The sequence below is a fragment of the Tachyglossus aculeatus genome, chromosome 8 (assembly GCF_015852505.1).
Source record: "Tachyglossus aculeatus isolate mTacAcu1 chromosome 8, mTacAcu1.pri, whole genome shotgun sequence".
Lineage (NCBI taxonomy): Eukaryota > Metazoa > Chordata > Mammalia > Monotremata > Tachyglossidae > Tachyglossus > Tachyglossus aculeatus.
Window position 1 is genome coordinate 20,599,215 of NC_052073.1, and position 27,751 is coordinate 20,626,965.

At 39.2% G+C, this 27,751-nt stretch overlaps 1 protein-coding gene across 1 annotated transcript; it reads right to left on the minus strand.

The window, feature by feature from the left end:
• Nucleotides 1-1,351: 1,351 nt before the first annotated feature.
• Nucleotides 1,352-21,938, minus strand: YTHDF1 (YTH N6-methyladenosine RNA binding protein 1). The gene is made up of 5 exons (XM_038750144.1): nucleotides 21,789-21,938; nucleotides 21,305-21,329; nucleotides 20,144-20,223; nucleotides 9,649-11,175; nucleotides 1,352-2,817 (listed from the first exon to the last, which is right to left on the minus strand). Exons 1-5 carry the CDS (start codon nucleotides 21,813-21,815, stop codon nucleotides 2,791-2,793), a joined length of 1,686 nt encoding a protein of 561 aa, XP_038606072.1. The 5' UTR covers nucleotides 21,816-21,938; the 3' UTR covers nucleotides 1,352-2,790.
• Between the last annotated feature and the right edge of the window lie 5,813 nt (nucleotides 21,939-27,751).

Here is a 27,751-nt window from a genome sequence, read left to right on the forward strand (position 1 = left end):
TTGCCACAAGTGCTTTGTGCTAAAAATTTAGGTTTGCTCCATGGAGATAATACAAAAAGAGAAATTTCCATTAGAGGATCTCTTTCAAAAATACATCGTACAGACCAAGACAAAGGCTAAGATACTTATTTTAGGTTTCTTTAACCAGTCTGATTTCTAGTGCATATACTTTAGGGGAAGAATATATATTTACTTCCATTACTTTCAATACTTTAAGACTTCAGATGACAAATTTAGAATTTACAATTAATCCTGAAAAGCAATTGAGTAAATGGAAAAGAACACTTCAGCATGTTTACTACTCAAATTACAAATGCACTTCATACTCAGGACAGTAAAGAATTAACAGCACTATGGACAAGATTATATAAATTTCTCTAAAAGGTATCAACCATCACTAGACCTGTGGCACCAGTTATTCCACTTCAAGGGAACAACTTCCTTCCTCCCTTTTGCGAACAGTCTATAACAGCAAATTACACAGGACAATGTTTATAATGGAACAGGTCTGGGTGGAGAAAATCAATCTCGAGCTACAACTTGAATTATGCTTGACAGCTCTAATTAATAGTCTGAATATATAAAGACTGTTGATCTTTAACACAAGAAATAATTTTTTACTTTTAAAGGAAAAAAGAAAGTAAAAAGGAAAAAAAAAAGGCTATCAGTACAGACCCTAAAATTTGGGCAAATGAAGTGCATTCCTTTTGGTTTAGGAATGCCTGCCTGCAGGAGAGAGGAACCATTGTAAAACTGGAAGAGTAAATGAGGAGTAGGGAAACTAACTCATGGGAGGTTGAAAACACGCACACACTCGCGTGATCCAGTGGACTAGTTTTCATCACTTCTTTTTGAGCTTCTCTCGAGAAGCAGCATGATGCAGTGGATAGAGCACAGGCCTGGAAATCAGGTCATGGGTTCTAATCCTGACTCTGCCATGTCTGCTGTGTGATCTTGGGCAAGTCACTTCACTCCTCTGTGCCTGTTACCTCATCTGTAAAATGGGGATTGAAACCGAGCCCCAGGGACTGTCCAACCCACTTTGCTCAGTGCAGCCCGATGTTTAGAGCAGTGCTTGGAACATAGTAAGCACTTAACAAATAACGTTATTTCTATCCGAAGAAATGGAGACCTGAGTTGCAATCCATACGAGATTCTCAAATTGACTCAGTTATACCCTTAAGAAGCTTCCCCAGGAAAGATCTGCCAAAGCAAGGAGAACGATGAGCAGTTAAGACATGGTCTGAAACACGTACGCACATTTAATCAGTATGAATTTCAATGGTTGCTATTTTCACTTTGATCAAAATACTCCCCCATACAGGAGGAAAAAAATGAGCTGACAACAAACTTGCTAAATAGGTATTGTTTATTAAGGCTTGTATTCTCCTAGAGGAAAAAAGTTAATCTGATGTTGTCCATTACTCCATACAGGCAGTAATAGTTCAGAGACAGTTATACGTTCTAAATACAAGTCTAAATGATACAGTTTAAACTTTAAATCAGAGGTCCTTTTTGAGTAAATAGTTTTCAGAAGATATTTGCTTTCTAATATAGTAAAGATCCTCTACAATAAACACGTGCAGATTCAGTGTGCTAGAGCAACAGGCATGAGCACCATTTTCATGCTTAATTGAAACTCCAGTTGGTGGTGAGCTCTTCAACGGTTCCCTCATTCCACAAAAACATGACAGCAAATTCAGTTTCTTAAAAGTTTTTTTGTTTTACTCATCCAACAAAAGAAAAAAATTAGACATACACACTGTCAATTTTAAACATCTGAGGCATAATTCATCATATTGTCCATACTATTAGTTCCTACATTAAAGCTCAGCATTATTGGTATAAAAACTTAAAATGGTAATAGGATTTGGGGGACAAGGAAAGGGGGGAAAAGATTAAAAATGATCTGCAGTAAACTAAGAAAACCTGAAGCTGAACCAGGTTTAAAACACATGGCCTGAAAACCCTGCAGGATGATAGCATCACATTATTTATTATTAATCTACCTAATAAAACAGAGTTATGCTCAAGAGAAAATATCACCCTGCAGGATATGGTAAAACAAATGCACAATGAAGCATTGTTTTAACAGACTGTGAAAAGGAAATATTTCCAGAAGGAAAAAAACATTTTCTTTGAACTGAAAAATTTTAGGTTCAATGATTTCCTTGAGACAGAACAAAATTGAACTTTATATTAGCATTTCTGAATTATAATTGTGCATATAAATCAATTACATAGCAATTGCACAGAGTGATCTGATTTTTCTTTTGATTTGAATATTTTAACCGTGTGGTGTATTAACATAATTCCTTAAATGACAAAACAATGCATGGCTTCTATTGTGTGCCATAGAGCAACATGGGAAGTAATAACAAGGTTCATAGAGAGATATATAAAATTGTGAATATACGAATAGGAACATAATTTCTGTCAAAATAAAAAAAAAATCTTTGGGAAGCATTAGATTTTTTTTTAAGGAGACTTACAGTTCTTATTAGGTCAGTTTGACTTATCACTGATGAACAAAACAGATACTCATTTATTAATGGATTCTACAGCATAGTACATAGAAAAAATACAAATTAACTCATATCCACCAGGGCAAAAATAATCTACAAAGTACTTAAGGATGCAACAACTTAATTTCCCCTGCACGAGAAGATACATTGGAGCTGAAAGCTTTAGTATGTCCTGATGCCAAAATACAGCACCAGAATATATTTTTAAACGTTTTTCATAGTCAAATTTGAGATCAGTTCTAGTATATATAGGAAACTTTATTCTTTATTGTTTGCTTCGATTCTGCCGTTCCTGTAAAAGAAAATACGAGAAAGTTAAATGTAGAGCAAGAAAAACACTGTACTTACATCTCCGATCCCTAATACAAAGAGATATTCAAATTGAAAAACTGAAAACACATACTAAAATCTTTATAAAAACATTAAATGAATAAATGTATGCCCTAAATCACATGTAATATGAACTGACATAAAAGTCATTTAAAAACTTCCTGGAAAGCCCAATACTGCTCAACATGGGTTCATTTTTCGGTTTAACATTTAAATTTGGCCCCTATTTTAGGCTGGATAAATAATTTTTTTCTTCGGAAGAATAATTATGCCTCCTACTAAGGGCAGTAAGGTCAATTGCTTGCTAGATGAGGGGATTATGTTTTGCATTGACTTTGTTTACATCTCATTTTGCTTTACAGTGAAAAACATGGATTATTAAAGCCCTAAAGAAGTGCTGACATTGCACTGAAAAATATCACTGATTTTGTCATGTATTCAAATCCCAAATTTTCAGGTTTGTTTTTTAACTCCATTAATAAAAAAAGGGAATATTTCACTACTCACCTTTTGGGAAAACACTTTATTCAGAAATAAGTGACCAAACCATGACCTTTTTGATGTTCTTTTTATTCAGTATTTTTCTATTCAGGGTTTAGTGCTGACTAAAATTATTTTTTTCTGGCATCACTTGCATACGCACATAGGATTAGCACAGAATGAATCAAAAGAGATTCCACTAAATCACGATCACACTCAAGATATTCCATTTTTACTCACCGTATAATGAAAATCATAAATGTAAACTAGAAGTTTAAGAATAGATTTAATTCCCTAACCTGGAGTAACCCTGTTCACAAAATCCAAGATATGTTTTGTTTAGTTAAAAGGCACTTTTGGTTGCAGGGAGAAAACTTAAGATTCCTAAACACAGAAGCAAACTATTGTAGTTTGGGGTGTGGTACATTATCCCACAATACCACAAAATGGATGTCACCTGCCCTTGGGGCCAGGGATCATGCTTCTTTCTCATCCATGTACCTCTTTCCTAGCTTTTAGTTTAGAACTTTGCAGACAGCAATGCTTAATAATATTACTACTACTTTTGAAACCAAATCAACACCACCACAAAGCAAGATTAATGGGGTTGGAACAGAGGAAGAGGAGGGAGGCGGGGTGTCTATCTTCAGTTTATTCATTCATTCCCCTAAAACAAGAATTGTACGGTTCATCATATTTGTAATTATTTTCGTTTGTTATACCAAGTCTCATCACATTCAATAAGAATCAGTATTCTACTTAACAGCTCTCGTTTAATACAAATAATTAACAGAAATTACTTAACCTTTCCAATGAAAAACTGCAGTGACAAAAAATGATGGATCAACTTTACTAGCTGAATGCTCAATAATGAACATTTCAGCATATGCTTAGTACACTCTCTTTTCTCTAGTTTCCCAAAGTCAAAAAGTTGTTATCTTGGTACTGCAGCTCAATTGCTTATGCAAAGATGATTTAATATGCTCTGGACTGGCTCATGTCAGTAGCACCTATGATCACAGTCAAGAGTAGGAAACCTACATAAGGAATCATTTTATAAAGAGTGGAACTCATGATTTCATTTCTCTAAACAGTGCTGGAGAAAACACAAGTGTCATTCAGTAATTGCAGTTAGTGAACAAGTGGGATCTAGGCTCAGTACTTTATGCCCACTATAATAGTTGCTGCACTAAAGATGAGATAAAACCAGATAAAAGTTCAGTTTCTCACTGATAGGATTAGATTTAAATATTTCATACCACTTCAGATTCAGGACAGCGACTTCATGGTCATTTTGATTACCATCTCTCACTTTCTGAAATCTGTTCCTTTAGATTTAAATATTTCATACCACTTCAGATTCAGGACAGCGACTTCATGGTCATTTTGATTACCATCTCTCACTTTCTGAAATCTGTTCCTCTGCAGTACTGGCTCAAAATGGTTAAAAATGTTGGTTTCACAAAATGACATAAATTGAAGGTTAAATACATCAGATTCTACTTTTGTGGTAAAATGGGGAATAAGGCTCTGAGCCTTACATAAGACAGGGACTGTGTCCAACCTGATAAGCCTCTATCTACCCCAGCGCTTAGTAAAAGCCTGGCATATAGTAAGTACTTAAAACTACAAAAAAAAAAACCCAGAACACCCCAAGATATTCTTTTCTAGATATAAAATGCCAACTTCAGAGTATTTAAATTCTGTGGGACAATTGAAACAAATGTTTAATTTCATAAGCAGGATTCCCTATTCTACCTCTCCCAAAATTGTTTTTTTCACACTTTAGAATCAACAGCACTGACTCTTCATAATGTAGCCACATGAGCACAATGTTTAAGGAGAACTTTAATTTCATTTAATTCCAATAGCAAAATATCTAACACTAACAATTCTGAATTAAGTTCATATTGGTGACATACCTTGCTGTCTGGAACTCTGAAATATTCCATTATTTGAAAATAAATATACCATGGATTTAAATTTCAAATAATATTTTTAGCTGTAGCAAAGGTTCTAAGGTTCTAGCAAAGGACTCCTTTTTTATGGAATTTGCCAAGAGCTGGTACTGAACTGGTACTGAACTAAGCTAATCAGGTGGCATCAGTGTTCCACATGAGGCTCACAGTCTTTACTCCCATTTAAAAGAGGAGGAGACAAACACGGAGAAGTTAAGTGACTTGCCCACGGTCACAGATCACAAATCAGGGAGCCGGAATTAGAGCCCAGGTCCTCCTGCCTCTTCAAACTACAAGTTATCTTACAGAAAAAGACTGTCTCCTTAAAACTACCATTGAGTATCTTGCTCCCTGGACTATAAACCACATTAGCACAAAAGGACTGAATTATATTTCAGATTCATTAGTGTACTGTAGATAATGCAGTACACAGACCCCATTAACCATGATACTTGGCAGGAGCCAGACAGTCTTTATGAAGACTAACTTGCCAAGAGGTACATAAGCTAGTAGCAGAGCTAAAAAAGAAGACACGAGCATTATTTTCTTTGGTTGCTGTAAATATTAGTAAATTCATTTTGATAACGGCATCATTTTTGAGCAGGCTTTTACCACACCGTTATAAGAAGAGTTGGGAATTTTACTGGGGGGAAAAATAATTACTCCCCTTTTTGCACCCTGGTGACCCAGGTCCCTAAGCAGCAAGGGCCCTCAAAAATAGACCATAGGGTCAGGTTGAAAGGATGTGGGGCCTCAATCCCACAGAAGGTGGGATATCATGGGCATTCCCAAACTTTAAAGGCAATCCTGAAGGGCCTGCTTCTAGCTGCATGGTGCCCCAAGGGGAATCCAGACCAAGTGTTGCCAGTTTGGAGAATCCTCCAGGAACGAGGTTGGCCCAGAACCTCCTGGGAATACACCTGACCTGGGAACTTTCTGAATCACCAGAACGCTTAGGTGTGGCAAAGTCTCCTTAGGTCTTGTGAATTACGGACACCCCACTCCACAGAGATGTGGTTCTGAGTTAGTTGTGCAGGAGCCCAGTGGAGTGCTGAGTGCTCCTGATTGTCCAGGGCCTCTCAATTGAAGCAACCAAATGCTTTTTAAATCAGACTCAGTAAGAGTGCAAAGGGAAGTTGTGATACTCTTAAATAATGTCCAGTGGCATGTTCCAGCATTCCTGGAAAAAATGACAATACTCTGTAACTCCATAATAGCTTATTTCTGGGATGCTAAAAGTAGTTGATTTTACTCATAACTTCACCAAATCCCTAGGACATTAGTAAACATTTCTGGTACAACCAAACACATTTTATATGCAGATGAAACACTGGATTGAAAGTTCAAAAGACTCTTAAAAATGCTCATTCCATCCAGTAATTACATGGCCATATAAAACAATAACATCTTTGTTTCCTCCTGTTCTAAGGAGACTCTCACTGTTGGCTATACTTGTTACATCAAACGCTTTGCTGTACGAAGTGACTTACCCAGAGGCATAAAGTTAGTGGCATAGGCCAGGACTGGGAATCTAGGATTCCTGACTCCTGTTTCACAATAACTTCCAGTAGACGACTCTGCCTTCCTTACACTATCATGCTTATTTAGGAAATATTAGGGAATGATTAACCTCTTTTAAAAATGAATGTACGGATCCACGTAGTAAAATTCCCTGCTAACTTTTGAAGGGTCCCCAAAGTGCACTTTGCTTTTGAAGCAAGGGAAAAAAGACACCTTTACCCATCTTTCTGTCTAAAGTAAGTTCACTCTGGCCCTGTGGTATGCCAATATGGAAGCTAGAGAGTCTAAGGTTAATAACACTCTGTTTTGGTTCCTAAAGCAGTTTATTTTCTCCACAACATTCCTAGTGCCCCTGCCCCAGGTAGGCAGACTTTAGTTCCCTACAGTATCAATAGTAGTTTCAATGCATTACACCTACACTGGATGCTAGATGATCATGCTTAGTTCTGTTTGATAAATGCAAAAAAACTATTTGCTTCACACTCCTTTGATATCAACCAACTAAATTCTTCAGAAATCGAGACAACCTCAAACGTAAAACAATTCTAAGTACGTAACAATGAACGTACTTGAGAACATCAAGAAGTTTGCTCCTTACTTGCCCCTCTCGGTTTCAAGATAATTCCAGTGCAATAAAAACTTAATCTGAAGCTTAAGAATAAGCCGCAAGAGCCATCATCTAAAGAACACCGCATTTTATATTTTTACAAAAGACTATTTGCTGCTGTTTCTCCACTGAGAATCCAGACTGTATAAGCCAAACTGCTTAATGAAGGAACAGTTTAGTTTTTACAACTGGGCAGTTAATTCATTGTTTGCTCTTATGTTTACTCATTAGGATAGATTAAGCAATCAAGGCTGAATGTGACAGGGCATACCTGCAAACTTTATTTACATTAGAATTTACAAAGAATCAACAGAATGCTCATTTGAAATGCAAGAGTAAACATCCTACAGTTTCAAGAATAACTTTATTTAGGAAAGGAATGTCTTAAAAGGAAATAATTCCAAAAGACTACTATGCTGGTCATCCATGAAAAATTAAATTTTAATATCTGAGAAAAATAAAGCACTGAAAAAGGTCACACCATTAAAAACACAGCATTTTGCTTGCTTATAGGTATTAAAAAGCATTGAGACCTACTGTAACAAATTGATAACGGTGGCATAGTGGCCGGGAGTCTTGTGTTGGCAACAAAAATGAAAGGAAGTAATTGAGACTAATAGATCCCACTTGGAATTGGGGAAGTGATTGGGAGTCTTACTCTTCTACCACTGACCTTAAATGGTAAAATGACATTTGTCAATAAAGGAGAAAAGATCACTGGTGTGGTATCATTTCAAGTGTGGGGACACAAAGGGACAAGGGCTTTAGAAGAGTGGTGGGGACTGGGAGGAGACAGACTACAAAAGCTAACAGGACAGAAAAGTCACAATTTTGAGTCTTTTCAAGTCTGATTGAAAACTCTCAAGTCTTGTAAGAGACCTGAGATGAACAAGGCTGAGAATTCAGCTCAAAAGCTTTGCCCACATCAAGTTGTCAGCTCTGGGGAATAAGACAGCATAGAAGCCTACTCATCATTTTAATATGGCAAAGTGAAGGAAAGTGCCTTGCAGAGTTCTGCATAGGTCCAAAATACTTGGCCCTCTCTGGCTTCTGCTAAGTCTCATGGTTATGGGGTCCGTCCTGGTGCTGCATTTGCAATCATAGGAAAAAACAAAAGTTGGAAGAAACCTGAAACGTTAGTTCCCCTGCTTTGAAGTAGACAGGTAAGGGACCCAGGAGGAATAGTTCTTTTGTCCTTTCTGTGTGTGGAGTAGGACAGCTATGGTTGGGAATGGCCAGCCTGGCCTACAGACGGGGACAAGAAAAGTAGAGGTACCTTAGCCCAATCAGTTTGGGTTTGTAGGCCACAAGACTGAACAGCTCCCTGTACAGGCCCTTTAATCTTCTCTCCCAACCCACTTCAAAAACCTGAACTTCATAAACAAGGTCTTGGAAAAGTCTTTTGAACATTTAAAAAAAAATCACTTTCAGAAGAATCAAACACCTAGTGGCAAAATCCAAGACCCCTAGGAGTCAGTCAGGGAGTCAACTGTATTTACTGAGGGCTTACTGTGTGCAGAACACTGTACTAAGCACTAAGTCAGTTTACAGTTCACCCTTTTAAAGATTCTCAAAAGCCAAAGAGTGTAATTAAAAAGGTACACATATGGAGCTAACAATCCCATTAATGCTGCAAAGTAGTCTTTTTCCCCTCCTAACTCAGATTCCTCCTCTGTAAGCCTGTACCTAGATTGATATCTTCTTCGGATTTTCCACTTACTTATTGATTCCCCTAAATTACTAAGTATTTAAAACCCCTTTTCCAAAATGTTTCATTAAATTGCCATTGTATTTCTATACAGGAAAAGTGTAAACTCACTTTAAAAGATAAAAACTGCTTGGAAATAAGACAGTGTTTATATGGCAAAAGGGCACCAAGAATAATAAAAAGGGAAGACAATCATTTTGAGATTACATAATTAGCACAGAGTGTAGTACTATGCTTAACATTTCAAGTCTTGGGATCCTCTCAAATAAAATTTAGAGACCCAAGTGGAATTGAAAGAAACTAATGTAAAAGAAAAGAAGCAACTTTTTATGATTTTGCATTTGAACACTAAGGCTTATGAAGCAAACATAAGAGCCATTAGAATTTGAAACACCTGACATTTTAAACAGACTTTTCTGTCTTCATGGCATTCAAGAACAGACTCAGAGTCACGTACATGTATGTACACATTTGTTCCTTGCTTTTTGTGGACACTTAGGATTTTAAATTAAAAGTTACCTTGCGAACCACTTCTTCTTCTTCTTGGCGTTTTTCATAATGAGAAAAGTCATCAAAGATGGAGGTTGTGTGCTTGTAAGTAGCAATAATTTTAAGCACTTGTTTCGCTTTTTCTAAGGGCACCTCCTGCGTGTCACGGGAGTTTGTAACTGGTTTGTTGTCATTGTTCTCCAGCCTGATGTGTCGAAGTTGGTTGTTGGGTACGTCCTTGACAAAGATCCACTTGACATCAAATTTCCCCTTCCATTTGTCCTGAGACCAGACACCAGCACTAGTGCCATAGTCCACAGGTGACTTCATTTCTGCTACTCCACAAAAATGTCCACTACCGTTGACACTGAAGAGTAAGTACACGGGACCTTTACTGTTCATAGAGCGGAAAGCACTGTCCAAGCGTTTGTTGCCATGTTCTGTGCTACACCAAATGGAATATTTAATGGAACGATGAATATCATCCTCTGAATAGCTTTTTATGATGAACACACGTCCATTTTTAAGGTTCCAATCAAACTCTTTCGGATTATAGCTGTGGGCAGCTTTCAGTTTTTCAAGAACAGGGTGGGATTCTCCACCAGGAACAGAGTTAGGCTGGGAACTTCCAGTGGAGTTACTCTCATTGCCAGTGCCTCCACTTTGGCCAAAGGCTGCATTTCGGTTGCGAGGTGCCACCCAGCGGTTTTGGGGTGGCTGCTGAGAGCTCTGATATTGTGGCTGGGTTAGAGGAGGCGGCTGAGCAGGAATAGGCTGGACAATCTGCTGTTGTTGCTGTGGGACAGACTGAGGAGACGGAATCTGCTGAGGAGCTGGAGCCTTGGTGACAGGCCCCTTATTGTCCCACGTGCCTATGTCCATATTGTGTTTTATAGGTGGTGGAGGCAAAGCCCCTCCAATTACAGGTCCACTTTTTGTTTTCATTTTGGGTTGTGGTTTTGCAGGTTTACTAGCAATGGCTGCCCAAGATGTTGGCTTTGAAACCGGTAAGTTCACACTTGATCCACCATTTCCGGAAAGGGCACCGGCCATTGCAGCACTGTTAACCACAGATCCCACCGTCTTGACTGCAGATGTTGTAACATCTCCACCAATCTTAAGTCCCACCATGCCCTGCTCAATGCTATTCATTCCAGGAGCCTTATTTAAAGTGTCATTATGAAATCCTGTCTGTCCATCCACAATAGTACCACCCAAGGAACTAGGTGGGTAGCTGTAACTGCTTCCATAAGCTGAACTTTGTGTCTGTTGTCCTTGGGATCCACTTGTTCCCCAAGCTGAGAAGGCAGGATTTTCGGGGAAAAAATTAAACCGGTGTTGATAGATATTATTTCCCAGGCCCCCAGGCTGGCCAAAAACAGCATCGTGCATAAAATGATGATCTCCATTACTAAGCTGTCCATAAGTGGTGAGGTATGGGATAGGAGGATCACCTCCAGTAGACCATGGTGCTTCACTGAGAGAATAAGGAAATCCAATAGATGGTGGATAGTAACTGGGAAGGTAGGGATCAGTCATTGAGGGATAGCTATTGTTCTGTTAAGGAAACACAATTTAGGAGTTAGTTCTACAAATGCTTTTAAAAAAAAAAGGAATGAAAATCATTATTATTACCCCAAATAACACATGTGCTAACACCTGAAGTAATTTCTCTCTGGGCACTTTAACAATAGCTAAACAGGACAACTTGGGACTGAAACCATTTACTGCTACATTTCAACATTATCTGACACCTAAATTGATTTTTAAATGCAAAATATTGAGTGAATAAGGATGCCAGCAAACATGTTCTTTATTAAACATCCTCTGTAACCATTAGTTTGTGATTATGAGCCCTATGTGGGACAGGGATGGTGACCAAAATAATAACTGTATCTGAGTTAGGACAGTCATTTGAAGTAATACACCGTATATTTTCCTATATATTTAAGTAATTAATGGTATTGCATGCCTTTGTGCAGCTCACTGCTACTAAGTGCTTGGGAGAGTACAATAAAAGACTCAAGTCCTGCCCTCCAGGAACTTATCTAATGAAGTGCTTTTAATCTAATTTTAAAATAATTTAACTTTAACCTGACATTTGTTGCAACCTGATTTAGGAATCAAATGTGAAAGATAAATCCATGAGGAAAGTTTTTAAACCAACATAAGCAAAGCATTTATCTAGCTCACCTCTTGTAACGGCCAATTATTACATTTACCAATTGATCATAATTATTGAGCACTGCATGAACAGCACTGTACTACACAAAACACAACAATATAACAGACACATTCCCTGCCTACAACGAGCTTACAGTCACCAAGATTTGCTTAGAAGTCAGATAGGTTCCAAAAATTCTATTAGCCTTTTCCACATTGGTGTCAAATGATACCTTCCTCAGTAGCCTGAAATACAAGTATCAGTGCCGAGCATCAGGCTTTCATCAGGTTTTATTAATCTTTTTTCTTACACCTCTTGTAGAGGCTCTGCATGGCTGCTTTTACATGTTAATTTGAAAAAAAAGGGGGACCTTTACTTTGAAATGTGTGTCCTTAATTTTCTCCATCTTTAAAAATCAAAAACCAACCTGCTGCATAACAGTACACAGGCAAGCCTAACCCCTTGAAGCAGGGAGAAAAAGCATACTAAAGTAAACAAGTAGATGTTGACATCCTATATTAGACCAGTTGAAAATACATGAATAAAAAGGCTTTTTGTTAAAAATTAAATAGCATCATTATTTCAGCCTTTGCTCACTAGTAGCCACCATGACCCTATCTTTCTGTTAGTGACTAATCCCTGCTCTGGCACTTCTTATCTGTGTGACTTTGGGCAAGTCACTTAACTTCTCTGTGCCTCAGTTACCTCATCTGTCAAATGGGGATTAAGACTGTGAGCCCCACGTGGGACATCTACCCCAGCACTTAGAACAGTGCTTCACACATACTAAGCACTTAACAAATACCATTATTATTATCATTAAGATTTTTAATGAGAATGACTGCTGAGTCTGGCCTGAAAGTCAATCAATCATATTTATTGAGCGCTTACTGTGTGCAGAGCACTGTACTAAGCGCTTGGGATGTACTAGTTGGCAACATATAGAGACGGTCCCTACCCAACAGTGGGCTTACAGTCCAGAAGTCAATGGAGTGAATTCATTTTGCAAAGGTACTCAGGAAAATGCTTCTTCCCATGTTCTTCCCTTTAAATCTAAGTTTTATGTAGTCTTTTTAAATTCACTGTCCACAAGTACTGAAATAATTGTTAAATCCAAACATGGAAGACAGGAACTGCTTTGGATAAAACTAAACACTATGAATAAAAACTAATTAGTATAATGTTAGGCCAAATAGGTAAAAGAAAAACCTAAGCGAGAATATATGTCCTAATTAAGCCAAATTGGCACTCAAGGCCAAAAGAATATGGCAAGAACAATATCAATAGAACAACAGAACAAAATATCAATAGAACAAAAGAACAATATCAAGGACATTGAAGGAAATCAGAAAGCCAGTGAACTTACATTAGGACTACAAAACCAAAGGTTTACAATAGTAGTAATGGCACTATCAAATGTAATGCTCTTTCCGTACAGTTCGTGTGCAAAACTTTTGTGATTTCTCAATGCTGCCAGGTCTGTTCTTACAAGTAGCAATGTAAGGAAACCTTCTGTAAATCCAATAGCTAAACTGCATCTACTAATTCTTTGGGCCTTAGGGCCAAAAGAACCCTCTGGGTTATATTTGGATTTCATAGGCTCTTTCAACAGCTAAGTCAACAAAATTGACCAAATTATTTTATAACCTGAACAGGTGCTTTGGGAAATCATCAATTTAGTTTGGTATTTCCTCTGAAAGCATTCATTTTCATAAGTTACACATTATTGGTGTAGAATGCTATGAACATAAAGGTGTTGAAAAAGGCAAGTGTACATTTTTGATAAACTTCCATTAAAAAGATCATTACTAATGAGATGAAAACGCTTACTACAAAAGATCAGCACTGAAACATTAGGTCTTTTTTTTCTAGGAAACGAGACATTCTGAGAATACTAAATGCCAAGGTTTCATTAAATGAAGTCAATAAAGTAAGAGGTGGGAGGGATGCAAGATAGACTAGAAAGGGTTGTTTTTAAATGGCCTAAATCAGAAAGTCATCAAATGCTTCTAGGTATACCCCTAAAGAATACAAAAATGAAAACAGTTCAATGCAAAAAAAGAAAAACATATAATACAATTTGTCTTAACCCTAGCAAAATTATGAGAACAGGGATCTGAAGTGTAGTCATAGATGATTAGGAAGAATGGCCTTGTGGAAAGATTTTGGGCCTAGGAGTCAAGAGGACCTGGATTCTAATCCCACTCTGTCACTTGTCTGCTGTGTGACCCTGGGCAAATCACTTCACTTTTCTGTGCCTCAGTTACCTCATCTGTAAAACAGGGATTAAGACTGTGAGCCCCACGTGGGACATGGTCTGTGTCCAATTTAATTGTTTAATACAGTACCTGGCATATAGTAAGTGCTCAAATACCATAAAAAATAATGAGCACTTAACATACCATAAGGAGGAAATAAAGAAAACAGAATCTGAATTTCCACATCCCATACTTTTAAGAGTCAATGCGTCAGTCAGCCTTCCAATGATATTAATTGCAAAGTAGAAATTAACATGTCATTAATAACATTACGGGAGCTTTGGGCCTACACTCAACATAGGAAAGGATCACAAAAAATGAAGTTCCAGAACTAAGTCAGTGAGTTTTCTGGCTTTGAAACTTCACTCACTGTAAACACCCTTGGTGGGACACTCGAAGAGATGATAGCAGGATAGTCAAACAGCTGCTGGGATATTGAAAACAAGGAGGACAGAGCACTAATTTAAGGACTCACTAAAACAAAGGCTCAGATAACACTAAATCCTAAATGAAAACTGGGAGGCAGTTGTCAAAGATAGACCAGTATTGTATGCTGCAATGAAGAAAGGAGTAGCTCTTACTGAACAGAAGTTCGCAAGGATCACAAAACAAGGAGGCAAAAGTGAAAACTGCATCAGGCACTGCGAATGACATGTTAGCATGGCAAGGGATAGTTTGTGTGGGTGAACAATGCAGATGGGACTGGCTTCCACAGTGGCCTTTTCAGTCACACACACATACCCAAGGATAAATTTCATTATCAGTTTCTTCTTCACTTATGAAAGACAATCACACAGTTAAAGGGCGGGGGGGAATCCCTGACAGCTTGAGAGGCCAATTCTAAGCATCTTTTCCTCACTAGGTCTCTCTCTGTCTGTGTGCTCCTCCTGGGAGTGAGGGGCATGTTGGATGCCGACACATGGTATAGAATTTCCAAAAGCAACCAGCAGCCCTGGATCACAGCAGATTAAAAAAAAAATCTGTTGGCTGCTCATTTCTGCCATCATCTATAAATCTGGGTTAAGATTTTCTGAATTCTTGGCTTTAAAATCCTCATGGGTCAGGAAGATCAATACTTGGAATGTGAAGATGGCAGTTTCTGACTGACATCATTACTCAATGTGTTTTATGCCACAATATGCTTAGTGTCTTCAAAAACTTGCCTACTAACGAAAAGGTAATACTAAGACTGCATTTTTCCTTCCATCAGCAAAGTCTGGTCCACGTAATTATGGTAACTTAACGCTTTGCCAAAGTGCATCCTTACTGTGTATTTTAGTTCATTTTATATGTGTTATCTCACTACACAAAATCTGCACTATAAAAATAATTGAGATTAGCAGTTGTTCTTACCCAGAAATACTGCTGCTCTTCCAGTTATCCTATCCACCTACTCTATCCATAGGGAAGCAGCATGGTATAGTGGCTAGAGCACAGGCTTGGGAATCAGATGGTCATGGGTTCTAATCCTGGCTCCACCACTTGTCTGCTGTGTGACCTTGGGCAAGTCACTTTGCTTCTCTGTGCCTCAGTCACTTCATCTGTAAAATGGGGACTGAGACTGTGAGCTACATGTGGGACAGACACTGTAGCTAACCCAATTTGCTTGTATCCACCCCAGCGCTTAGCACTGTGTGTAGCACATAGTAAGCAGTTAACAAATACCATAATTATTATTATTGTTATTATTAATAACAGTATTTGCTGCGCTTATGATGAAAGAACCTATGCTGAAAGAGTTTATACCTCTCATCAAGAACTTAAACTGATGTAGCACTGGATCTATTTAGCTTGGCTTTATACCACAGGGTTAAAAAAAATTCAGATATAAATCATTTGGGGCAAAATGTGAACAGCTCAATTTTCAGCACTAAAATGTTTCTGAAACTGAGCTCAAAGTCATAAGCCCCTTGCACAAATACCTCTCAAAGTGAGGGCAGCAGAGATATGCATGACTTTTCTCAAACTGCCCCTTTAATCGAATAATATACAAGTGCCCCAGTGCACAAGGTAGTCTGAAAAACAAAATAGAGAAATTCAAAAGTAGCAGTACCAGTCCACATAGAAGCTTCAACTCTAAAATCTATTAACACTATCATATAGACAGGTAAATAGAAAAGCAGTTAAAAAATATGTGAGGGGATACTACCTGCTGCTTAATGGCTTTTGCAGTTTCAATCCAACAAAAGGGGGATTGATACTTATTACTTTTCACCAGAAGCAGTTTTCCCTGATAGTAACTTTTGGGTTTGTGAAGATAAGGCAGAAGATACATAACAGTTGCCTGATTATGCGGATGAGAATTATTGCCTAGATATACTGGCAGCCCTCCTTGTTTTACCCCGCCTCACCCCTTCCCTAGTAACCAGCCTGTTTGGACCCTGGAGACTGCCTCAAGGCCCAAGGGAGGGAATAGGGATGGAGAACCAGAAAAATCTAAAATACTCTATCTAAATCAAGGAGATATGGCGGTGTCAGCAAGGCTCCTGGGACTAACACAGAAGTTGGGCTAGATGAATGACTCCCTCTGAGACAGTAAAAGCATAAGCACCAGACTGGCCCTATAATGGAATCATGGCTGAAATGGAAATTTCTACTGGAAAATTCAGAAATATTTCTGTAATTTAAACACAACTGTAATTATTCCAGTTCAGGGACTAAGAACACTGACAAGTTATCAAATCACATTATAGTGTTATGAAATGAGAGCCTGGAAAAGGCCATACTTTTAAAATTGCAGGTTTCAAACTTAAAACCTTAAAAAGGAAAAGATAGTAGAGTGTGATAGCTCAACCCTCTAATTCAGGCAAGTTTAACAGGTGGCCCTTGGGCTGCATTTAGGCTACCCAAAGATTTTCATTAAAATTTTGTTAGACTATATATATATATATATATATATATATACACACACACACACACACACACACACACATATATGTAAAAAAACATAATATATATATATACACACACACACACACACACACACATACACACATATATGTAAAAAAACATAACACTTCCTCTGGTAAATAGTAATTCTATTTAAGCACCTGCTATGTGCAAAATACTGGGAAAAATAAACACAGGAGAGAATTGGTCCCAAAAGATAAAATGACACCCCATCCATCAACAATCTTATCTCACAAAAGGAAGAATGATAATTTAGTGATTTACATTTTAAGCCACTCAGTTTTTAAAAAGAGAACGATGAAGTTTTAGCTTCTTTCTTTCCCAGTCACTATACACTTTGGCTATCAAGAAATTGAGGGATTGTTTATAGCAGGCTTCAACCAGTAAGCTACATAGTTGGTTGACATATTTAGTCTGAGCAAACAATTTATACCAAATCATTTTACCACTGCAGTTTGCATTTGACCATTACAGCCTCCTAAAAGTAGAAAAAAATACTACTCACAGCATCCAGAAAAGCACTTAATGGGGCTTGTCATCTAATGTTAGTTGGGTGAGGAGGTATGTCCACATGAAAATGCGTCTAAAACCCTTTTTGTCGTTTGTAAGGTTGTTATATATCTAAAATTTAAGGAATTCTCTATTCTAGGATACTTTTAAAATAAAGCTAAACATCTAGATGTATCTTGGTGCGCTCTAGGCAATAAGAATAATAATGATAATAGTATTTGTTAAAGTGCTTGCTATAAATAAACATTGTACTAAGCCTAGGGGCAAATACGAGATCATCAGAGAGGACAGAGTCCCTGTCCCACATAGGGATCACAATCTAAGTAGAAGGGAAAACAGGAATGAACCCCCACTTCACAGATGGGGGAACTGAGGGACAGAGAAGTTAAATGACCCAACCAAAGTCACCCAGCAGGCAAGTGGCGGAGCTGGGTTTAAGATCCAGGTCCTCTGACTCCCAAGTCTGTGCTCTTAAAGACCAGGTAGGGTAAAATAAAAAAAATTTACACTCAAGAACCCAGATTAATTTTTAAATGGAGATCACCTTTTTTCTGTCTTGTTTCCACTCAGTTCAATCTTTCTTGAAGCCAAGAGTTTACGAGAAGAGAGGAAACACTCTTGCCTGAAAATATATGCTCTGGAGTAAAAGATACCATTAAAAGTATCCTTTTCTAGACCAATGTCATTTAAATCTGGAACTGCTACTGTCCCACTGAACATAAGAGTGTACATCAAGCCTTGATATTATTTGGATTCCCAGATCATACCTGTTGTTCAGGATTCTCTATACACCTGCAATAGCAATGTTATTGTTATCTGGTCCTTTACCAAGATGACCTCTTCTCAGCAGACTGGAACAATAGGGGACATTTTACCACTTCCTGGAAGCTAACAGTTTGGGGTTTCTGAACTAGGAATAGAGTTTGTGACAATTTTTTTTTTAAGGGAGAAGTCCCAAGTGACTTAAGGAAAATGAAATAAAATCTAGATAATAGCAATAACATCTTAAAACCATCAATGTAACAGCATAAGCAATGCTTGGAAAAACTACTGGCTTCATTAACAGAATGCAAAGCCAAAAAGCCATCACCCAAGTTCCCAAGTCGGGGTAAATCATGCATCATCTTAAGACACCACCAATATCTTAAGAAATTGGCCTTCATTAGTTGGGGTTTCTGAAGAGTCTTCTATTCTCATCCACTAAGTAGAAAGCTTCATTTTTAAGCATTGTTGAATGACGGTGAACCATCTTTTCACTGGAGTTCAAAACGACGTGACATTTCCAACTTTTAATTCTTATCTGTTCAATCCACTTCCACAAATAAATTTAATATTTACTACAAAGTTAGTGTTCTTTTTTGCATGGCCTTTCAGAGACATGACAAGATTATGGCCACTAAAACCATGATCGTCTTAAAAAAAAAACACATAAAAATTTGGAAAATAGGTTATTTGTAATTATGGTTCACCAAATCTCAAAATACTAGGATGAAAACACCTCTCTGAAGTTAGAGGGTAGTAAGCTTAAAAAAAAAAGAAACTTGTTTTTGTCTTTTTGTTGTCAGTGTTTTGTTTCATCTCTTCTTACATATCTGTTGCCAGCCCCCTTTTTATTTTTAGATTGTGAGCGCCCTGAGGGACAGGGATCATGTGTAATACCCACCTATGTATTTTTTGCCAGAGTTTAGTTCAATCTTTAGAGCACAATTAACTTTTAGTAGTACTACTATTAATCCCACAATGGGCAGTAGCCAGAATTCACTATCACCCAGTTTTGTGTAGGCGAAAAATAATCAAGTTTCAAGAAGGGCTTGGGAAAATTAATGGATGATGGTTTGGGATTGTCCTAAGCATTAGGACTGTTTTGAAGGAAGGCATCCTGTTTCATCACTACTGACATCAGAATATTGGACTGGTGGATCCAGTAATGGCATTGCTAATGTTACAGATTTTCACCATAGAACAATTCCTTCTTTTAAAGAATCCATCTCACCACTGTGAAAATCTTTCAATTATTTATTTACTACTGTTGTACATAGCTGTTTCTACCATTCAGTATGCTTACAAGAAAATTGTGGTGAGGCAAAAAATCTTATAGAGAATGCTTAAGAAAAATGCCCCACTGCACCTTTCCTGCAATGATTTCTGAATTTAGCATTTGTCAATGAGTACGATCCATGAAACTTCAGCTCTTCTCAACAGCTGGACAGGCAGTGACAAAAGAGGGAATAACTAGGCTAATTATAGCTTTAAAAATGGGACCGGGCCAGACTGGAGGCAGTAAAGCAGGGCCTGCAGATTGCAGAGCTTCTGAATCCCCTGCGGCTATCCAATATACTTGAGCACTTGCCTAAGGCTTGGCAACCAAATGAGACACCCTGGTGAAAGTAAACTGTAAAATAGTATGTTGCTGGAAGGAATAACCAGTGGGGAAGTAGGTGCTCCAGTGTAAACTTCAAGTTGAACTTGGCATTAATAACTAAGTTTTCACAGTTTATGAACATAGACAAGATCACTAAGAGCAAAAGAATTCACTTAAAAATTCTCTACAACACAATATCAAAATTTGTTTACCTTGACAATAAAAATCTGCCTACTTGTTGACCAGAAAAATGGTTTAAATGGCATAAATGAGAAGCACAAATTCTGCAATTCAAATATAAATTAATTAAAAGATACTAACCTGATTCGACTGTCCAGAAAGGTAAGGTTCAAAATCATTGTCATGAACTGTATCCTTCTGATGCAATGAACCATTTTGCACTAAAACAACAAGTGTTATGTCATCAATCAGTGATATTTACTGAGCACTTACCATGTTCTAAGCACTTGGGAGAGTACAATAAAACAGAATTAGCACACACGTTCCCCGCCCTTAATGAGCTAAGTGCCAACAAATGCACAGCTAAACTTTTTTTAGTTTCATCTATTAGACTATTGAGTTTTCAAAATGTTCTCAATGTCACTTCAATATAGCATTGATGTCCATCATCCCAATTAGAATGGCAGTTACACAGTGCCGCAACATTTCTGACGAAGTTCTAATCATAAAAGGAACCCTAATTTGGGAGGGGAATATATATGCAAACCTGAAAATATGGCAGCTGTAACGGAGAGATTCATCTTTCTGAAGACCATTACTATTTAGCACAACTAAATTCCAAAAATTACAAGACAGCAATGCAAAGAGTCGGAGGAGGGAATGAGAGGCTATATATTCCTGTGGACCTTCTTAAATCTTCAGGCATGACTGACTGCATTTCAGTTAAATTAGAAAAACACAGCAAAAAGACTAAAAAACAGCCAGTTTAAAATAGGTGTGGAGGCTTGTAAGTGGGTTATTTTCATGGATTACGGTGCCATGTTGAAACAGGCTAACATAAGGAGGCTATAAAGATATTTTTACACAGATATTTTTGCTTTAAAACTAGTTTAAGAAAAAAGGATGCGGTGATACGCCAGGTGATAATTTCCCTACAGCACTTAACTGCAACTCTAGTCCAAGGGAAGACAAGCAGTCCAAGAGCACATAACTAGAGAAGTCTTGAACCTGGTAATCCTTTTATGCCCAAAAAATGTTAATGGTGGAGGGGAAAAAAAAATTGGGAAATGTAGGCTCTCATTTACTCATCTCTGAAAAAAATATTTTCTTCAGCCACTTATATTTCTCCTGTCTAATCCGTCACGTTTGCCAAAACCTCCTGAGGCATTAGCAACAAAGGCGCTCTACCTTTCCAACTCCCCTTAAAAATTCTGGTTATTAATGAAATTTTTAACTGAGGAGCTCCACCCTTCACATCTTTACCGTTACTCATTAAGAGGCCGCTCCCCGAACTTTCCTTACCTTTATTATCTTGTCCTTTTGTTCTCTGTAACGCCAAGTCCGAGCGACGGGGGGGAAAAATGGAGAAGGGGGGGGGGGGGAGAATATGTTAAAAGGAGGAATCCACCAGTACCCCTTCCGACAATGCTATAGGGAGGTTAAAAAAAAAAAAAACCCAATACGGTAACACGTGTCTCGCACGATCTGTGCTGGTTTTTCGTTCTGCGGGTGACGCTGAGGCGCGGGTTTCCACCATTTCATTTATTAATCCCAATCCGACGGGTGGGCAAGGGCTCCGCCGTACGGGTCGGGGCTTTTAATGGTTTTGCCGGAGACGGTTGTGGGAAGGAGGAAAGGGCTGGGAAAGGAGGGAGATGGTGGTGGGAAGAAGGAAAGAACTGGGAAAGGGGGGGGGGAGGGGCCGAGCCCTCCTCCAGGCCTAAAGATGGGAAAGGCCATCCATCCCCTCCCTCCCCTTCCCTCCCTTCGCCCGCTCGCCACCTACCTGAGGGTCAACGCTTGTGGCCGACATAATTCATGAACGGGGCCCCGGGGGAGGGAAGGAAGGGAAGGGAAGAAGGAAGGGAAGGGGGAGGAGGTGGAAGGATCTGGTCCTGTGGGGGCCTGCGCCCGCGGGCTCGCTGAGGGGCCCTGTCACTTCCCGCTCCTCAGGGCCGGACCCTCGACGGCGACGACGGCCCGGGACGCCCCTCCCCTCGACGGCGGGCGGGCTGCGGCCTCGGAGGAAGATGGAGATGGAGGAGGACGACGACGACGAGGAGGAGGAGGCCCGACGCTTAAGATGGGGATGAGCCCAGGCTCCGACTCCAATGGCGGCGGGGCCGAGGCTGAGGGGACGTCAACGCCGGCGCGGGGCAGGCCGGGAACGAAGGCGATGGATGGGGAGGCCCGGGCGCCACCGCGCCTGCGCGCGGCCGCTTCCTCGGGACTTATTTCACGGGGCTCGCGACGCCTCTCACGCCCCGCGGTGGAGGGGAAGGAAACCGGGAAGTCACGTGGGGCGCTCCGCGGCCGCCGCCGCTCCGGATAATAATACTAATAAATAAAAATTAATCATCATCAACTGTATTTATTGAGCGCTTACGGTGGGCAGAGCGCTGGACTAAGCGCTTGGGAAGTACAAGTTGGCAACATATACAGTCCCAATAATTAAGGATAATGATGACATTTGTTAGGCGCTTACTCTGTGCCAAGCACTGTTCGAAACGCTGGGGGGGGGGGGGGGGTGTACAAGATCATTCCTTCAACTGTATTAGGGGATACAAGATCATTCATTCAATTGTATCTATTAATTATAATGATGGCGTTTGTTAGGCGCTTACTGTGTGCCAAGCCCTGCTCTAAACGCTGGGGGGATACAAGATCATTCAATTGTATTTATTAATAATAATGATGACATTTGTGAGGCGCTTACTCTGTGCCAAGCGCTGCTCTAAACGCTGGGGGGATACCAGGTCATTCAATTGTATTTATTAGTAATAATGATAATAATAATGATGACATTTGTTAGGCGCTTACTTACTCTGTGCCAAGCACTGTTCTAAACGCTGGGGGAATACAAGGTCATTCATTCAATTGTATCTATTAATAATAATGATAATAATAATAATGATGACATTTGTTAGGCGCTTACTCTGTGCCAAGCACTGTTCTATACGCTGGGGGGGGGGGGGGGGTGTACAAGATCATTCATTCAATTGTATTAGGGGATACAAGATCATTCATTCAGTTGTATCTATTAATTAATAATGATGGCATTTGTTAGGCTCTTACTCTGTGCCAAGCACTGTTCCAAACCTTGGGGGGGGGGGGGGGGCGTTACAAGATCATTCATTCAATTGTATTAGGGGATACAAGATCATTCATTCAGTTGTATCTATTAATAATAATGATGGCGTTTGTTAGGCGCTTACTCTGTGCCAAGCACTGTTCTAAACGCTGGGAGGATACAAGGTCATTCAATTATATTTATTAGTAATAATGATAATAATAATGATGACATTTGTTAGGCGCTTACTGTGTGCCAAGCACTGTTCTAAACGCTGGGGGGATACAAGGTCATTCAATTGTATTTATTAGTAATAATGATAATAATAATGATGACATTTGTTAGGCGATTACTCTGTGCCAAGCACTGTTCTAAACGCTGGGGGGGATACAAGATCATTCATTCAATTGTATTTATTAATAATAATGATGACATTTGTGAGGCGCTTACTCTGTGCCAAGCGCTGCTCTAAACGCTGGGGGGATACCAGGTCATTCAATTGTATTTATTAGTAATAATGATAATAATAATGATGATTGTATCTATTAATAATAATGATAATAATAATAATAATGATGACATTTGTGAGGCGCTTACTCTGTGCCAAGCACTGTTCGAAACGCTGGGGGTGGGGGGGGGTACAAGATCATTCATTCAACTGTATTAGGGGATACAAGATCATTCATTCAGTTGTATCTATTAATAATAATGATGGCGTTTGTTAGGCGCTTACTCTGTGCCAAGCACTGTTCGAAACGCAGGGGGGGATACAAGATCATTCATTCAATTGTATTTGGGGATACAAGATCATTCATTCAGTTGTATCTATTAATAATAATGATGGCATTTGTTAGGCGCTTACTGTGTGCCAAGCACTGTTCTAAACGCAGGGGGGGGGGGGTACAAGATCATTCATTCAATTGTATTAGGGGATACAAGATCACTCATTCAATTGTATCTATTAATAATAATGATGGCATTTGTTAGGCGCTTACTCTGTGCCAAGCACTGCTCTAAACGCTGGGGGGATACAAGACCATTCACTCAATTGTATTTATTAATAATAATGATGCCATTTGTTAGGCGCTTACTCTGTGCCAAGCACTGTTCTAAACGCTGGGGGGATACAAGGTCATTCAATTGTATTTATTAGTAATAATGATAATAATAATGATGACATTTGTTAGGCGCTTACTCTGTGCCAAGCACTGTTCGAAACGCTGGAGGGGGGGGATACAAGATCATTCAACTGTATAAGGGGATACAAGATCATTCATCCAATTGTATTTGGGGGATACAAGATCATTCAGTTGTATCTATTAATAATAATGATGGCATTTGTTAGGCGCTTACTCTGTGCCAAGCACTGTTCTAAACGCTGGGGGGGGGTGTACAAGATCATTCATTCAATTGTATTAGGGGATACAAGATCATTCATTCAGTTGTATCTATTAATAATAATGATGGCATTTGTTAGGCACTTACTCTGTGCCAAGCACTGCTCTAAACGCTGGGGGGATACAAGGTCATTCAATTGTATTTATTAGTAATAATGATAATAATAATGATGACATTTGTTAGGCGCTTACTCGTGCCAAGCACTGCTCTAAACGCTGGGGGGGATACAAGATCATTCAATTGTATTTATTAATAATAATGATGACATTTGTTAGGCGCTTATTCTGTGCCAAGCACTGTTCTAAACGCTGGGGGGATACAAGGTCATTCAATTGTATTTATTAGTAATAATGATAATAATAATGATGACATTTGTTAGGTGCTTAGTCTGTGCCAAGCACTGTTCAAAACGCTGGTGGGGGAGGGGGGTACAAGATCATTCATTCAATTGCATTAGGGAATACAAGATCATTCATTCAGTTGTATCTATTAATAATAATGATGGCATTTGTTAGGCGCTTACTGTGTGCCAAGCACTGTTCTAAACGCTGGGGGGGGGGGTGTACAAGATCATTCATTGAATTGTATTAGGGGATACAAGATCATTCATTCAGTTGTATCTATTAATAATAATGATGGCGTTTGTTTGGCGCTTATTCTGTGCCAAGCACTGCTCTAAACGCTGGGGGGATACAAGGTCATTCAATTGTATTTATTAGTAATAATCATAATAATAATGATGACATTTGTTAGGCGCTTACTCTGTGCCAAGCACTGTTCGAAACGCTGGGGGGATACAAGGTCATTCAGTTGTATTTATTAGTAATAATGATAATAATAATGATGATATTTGTTAGGCACTTACTCTATGCCAAGTGCTGCTCTAAAGGCTGGGGGGATACAAGGTCATTCAATTGTATTTATTAGTAATAATGATAATAATAATGATGACATTTGTTAGGCGCTTACTCTGTGCCAAGCACTGTTCGAAACGCTGGGGGGATACAAGATCATTCATTCAATTGTATCTATTAATAATAATGATAATAATAATAATAATGATGACATGTTAGGCGCTTACTCTGTGCCAAGCACTGTTCTAAACGCTGGGGGGATACAAGATCATTCATTCAATTGTATTAGGGGATACAAGATCATTCATTCAGTTGTATCTATTAATAATCTAGATGTTTGTCATAGTCCTCCCAGTCACCATTCCCAGTCCAGCCCAGAAAAGTCCTTGTAATACCACTTCAAGCTGTAATGGCCATGATCCACAGCCTAGTGGGATACACCAAATTAACAAACACCACCACTGCCTTCTGCAGAGCCACCGCCACAGAAAATTGTCCTCTGCTTCTTCCCGACCAAACTGGCTCCAGATCCCTAGAAGTCTTTCAAATTGTTCAGAGTACACAACTTTTCATTGGAAAACTAGGGTTTTGGAAAATGTAGCAGAAGCAGGCATGATGAAATCCTGGTGGGTTGAGTTAGGAATTCAAATCCAGAACGATGATTTTGAGGTGAAGAATGATTTGGTTATTGGTTGTGTAAAGAAGAGAAAGAAGATTGCACTGCCTTCTGGCAGAGATAAGCCAGTATTTCTTGTTTTAACAAGAAGACTCTAAAAGCAAGGATGGTGCTGGTTAACCTTTCGTAGAGTTTGCATGACCAAGGGGAGACTGTGAGCTCACTGGAGGCAGGGACGTATCTACCAACTCTGTTATATTGTACTTTCCCAAGCCCTTAGTAGAGTGAGCACAGAGTAAGTGCTCAATAAATACAATTGATTGATTGAAAAGGCATGAGTCTGGAAGTCAGGTGACCTGGGTTCTAGTCCTGTATCCACAACTGATTTGGGTCAAGTTGCTTCATCTCTCTGAGCCTCAATTTCTCTATCTGTGAAATGGGGATAGTAACATCTGCTTCCCTCTCACAAAATCAAAAGAAATGGTTAGTGTGAAAGAATTTGGAATAATAAAAATGCTGTAGACTTTCAAGCTATTATTACAAGTAGCCTCCCACCTCCCATCTCTGAAGTCTGACCCTTGCCTCATCATAATAGGAGGGAAGGGGGGAAATTGCCAGAAATAGGGGAATGCCAGCTCGGGCTCTGCCACCAATGGTGAAGGACCCCCTAGGATATTTCGCCTGGTGGATAGACTCATCAGGAATCCTGAAAAATATAGCTGGCTAACGTGACTGGCACCACACCAGCACTATGCTCCGGTCCTTTTGCCGTAAATGGATCTTCTCTCAAGCACTTAGTACAGAACTTTGCACAGAGAAAGTGTTCAGTAAATACCCTGAATTGATAATAGCGAAATCTTCCGTGCACTTCACAATACTCTGCACCCCTGTCCTCCTACTTGCTTGTGTTACTCAATGCCCCAGGGGGAACATGGCTGGCTGGGATGAAGAGTGCGAGTGTCACTGTGTCAACAGGAGAACCCATCAACATCATCCTCATTAATAATAACAAGAGACTCTCCAGACTGTAAAAATACACCCCCCCAAGACTGTAAGCTCATTGTTGGCAGGGAATGGGTCCATTTATTGTTGTGTTGTACTCTCCCAAGCACTTGGTACAGTGCTCTGTACACAGTAAGTGCTGAATAAATGCAATTGAATGAATGAATGAATGACCTAGAAGAATGAAAATATTAAAAGCTGTGATATATGTTTATTTCTTCTCAATACTCTGATAATAGGACCATGGAAATGCAGTCAGTTTGGCCAAAGCACATGTTTGCTTTATGCAGTTTGGCTACACGTTAGTCCAACATGTTCCTGTGCAAATACTGAATGCAGTCCATTCTCAAAAGGAATGATTGTGTCCATGCGAATGACATCCATGAAGTCTATTGTGATTTCTCTTTAACGTGAGCTTTATGAAAAATGCCACACCTGTATTTAGACAAACTGACAAATCACAGATCTTTATTTGCACACAATTATGTAGACAGCATTAACTTTCATCAGTTAATTGCTGCTGATTTTTTTGTCATATTAAAGTATCTCATTTTCTTGTTCAGTCATGTCCAAATAACCACTCTGGAGTAGCTGTTTTTCTGACAGTCTTGCCTTCCTAGTTTGCTCCTGCGCCCTTGCATCCAAAGGAGAGGGCTTGGTATCCCTGGATGCTGGCACCTTGCCACAAGGGCTTACCGGCAGTTCATAAATGAGCCTTTTGCTTCTTAGGATGAGACCACAGAAATGAGGGTTTCTCCTTCTGGGCACAGAGGATTAGCCTAAAAGCCTCACTCCCGATTTTAAATCTA

What these genes read in the sequence shown, in the direction of transcription:
- YTHDF1 (XM_038750144.1), bottom strand. Translation starts at nt 21,815, where the DNA reads ATGTCGGCCACAAGCGTTGACCCTCAG. An exon ending in AAAAGGACAAGATAATAAAG is followed by an intron (nt 20,224 to 21,304) that starts GTAAGGAAAGTT and finishes TTGTTGTTTTAG; the next exon opens with TGCAAAATGGTTCATTGCAT. An exon ending in AAGAAGAAGTGGTTCGCAAG is followed by an intron (nt 2,818 to 9,648) that starts GTAACTTTTAAT and finishes TTTCTTTTACAG; the next exon opens with GAACGGCAGAATCGAAGCAA.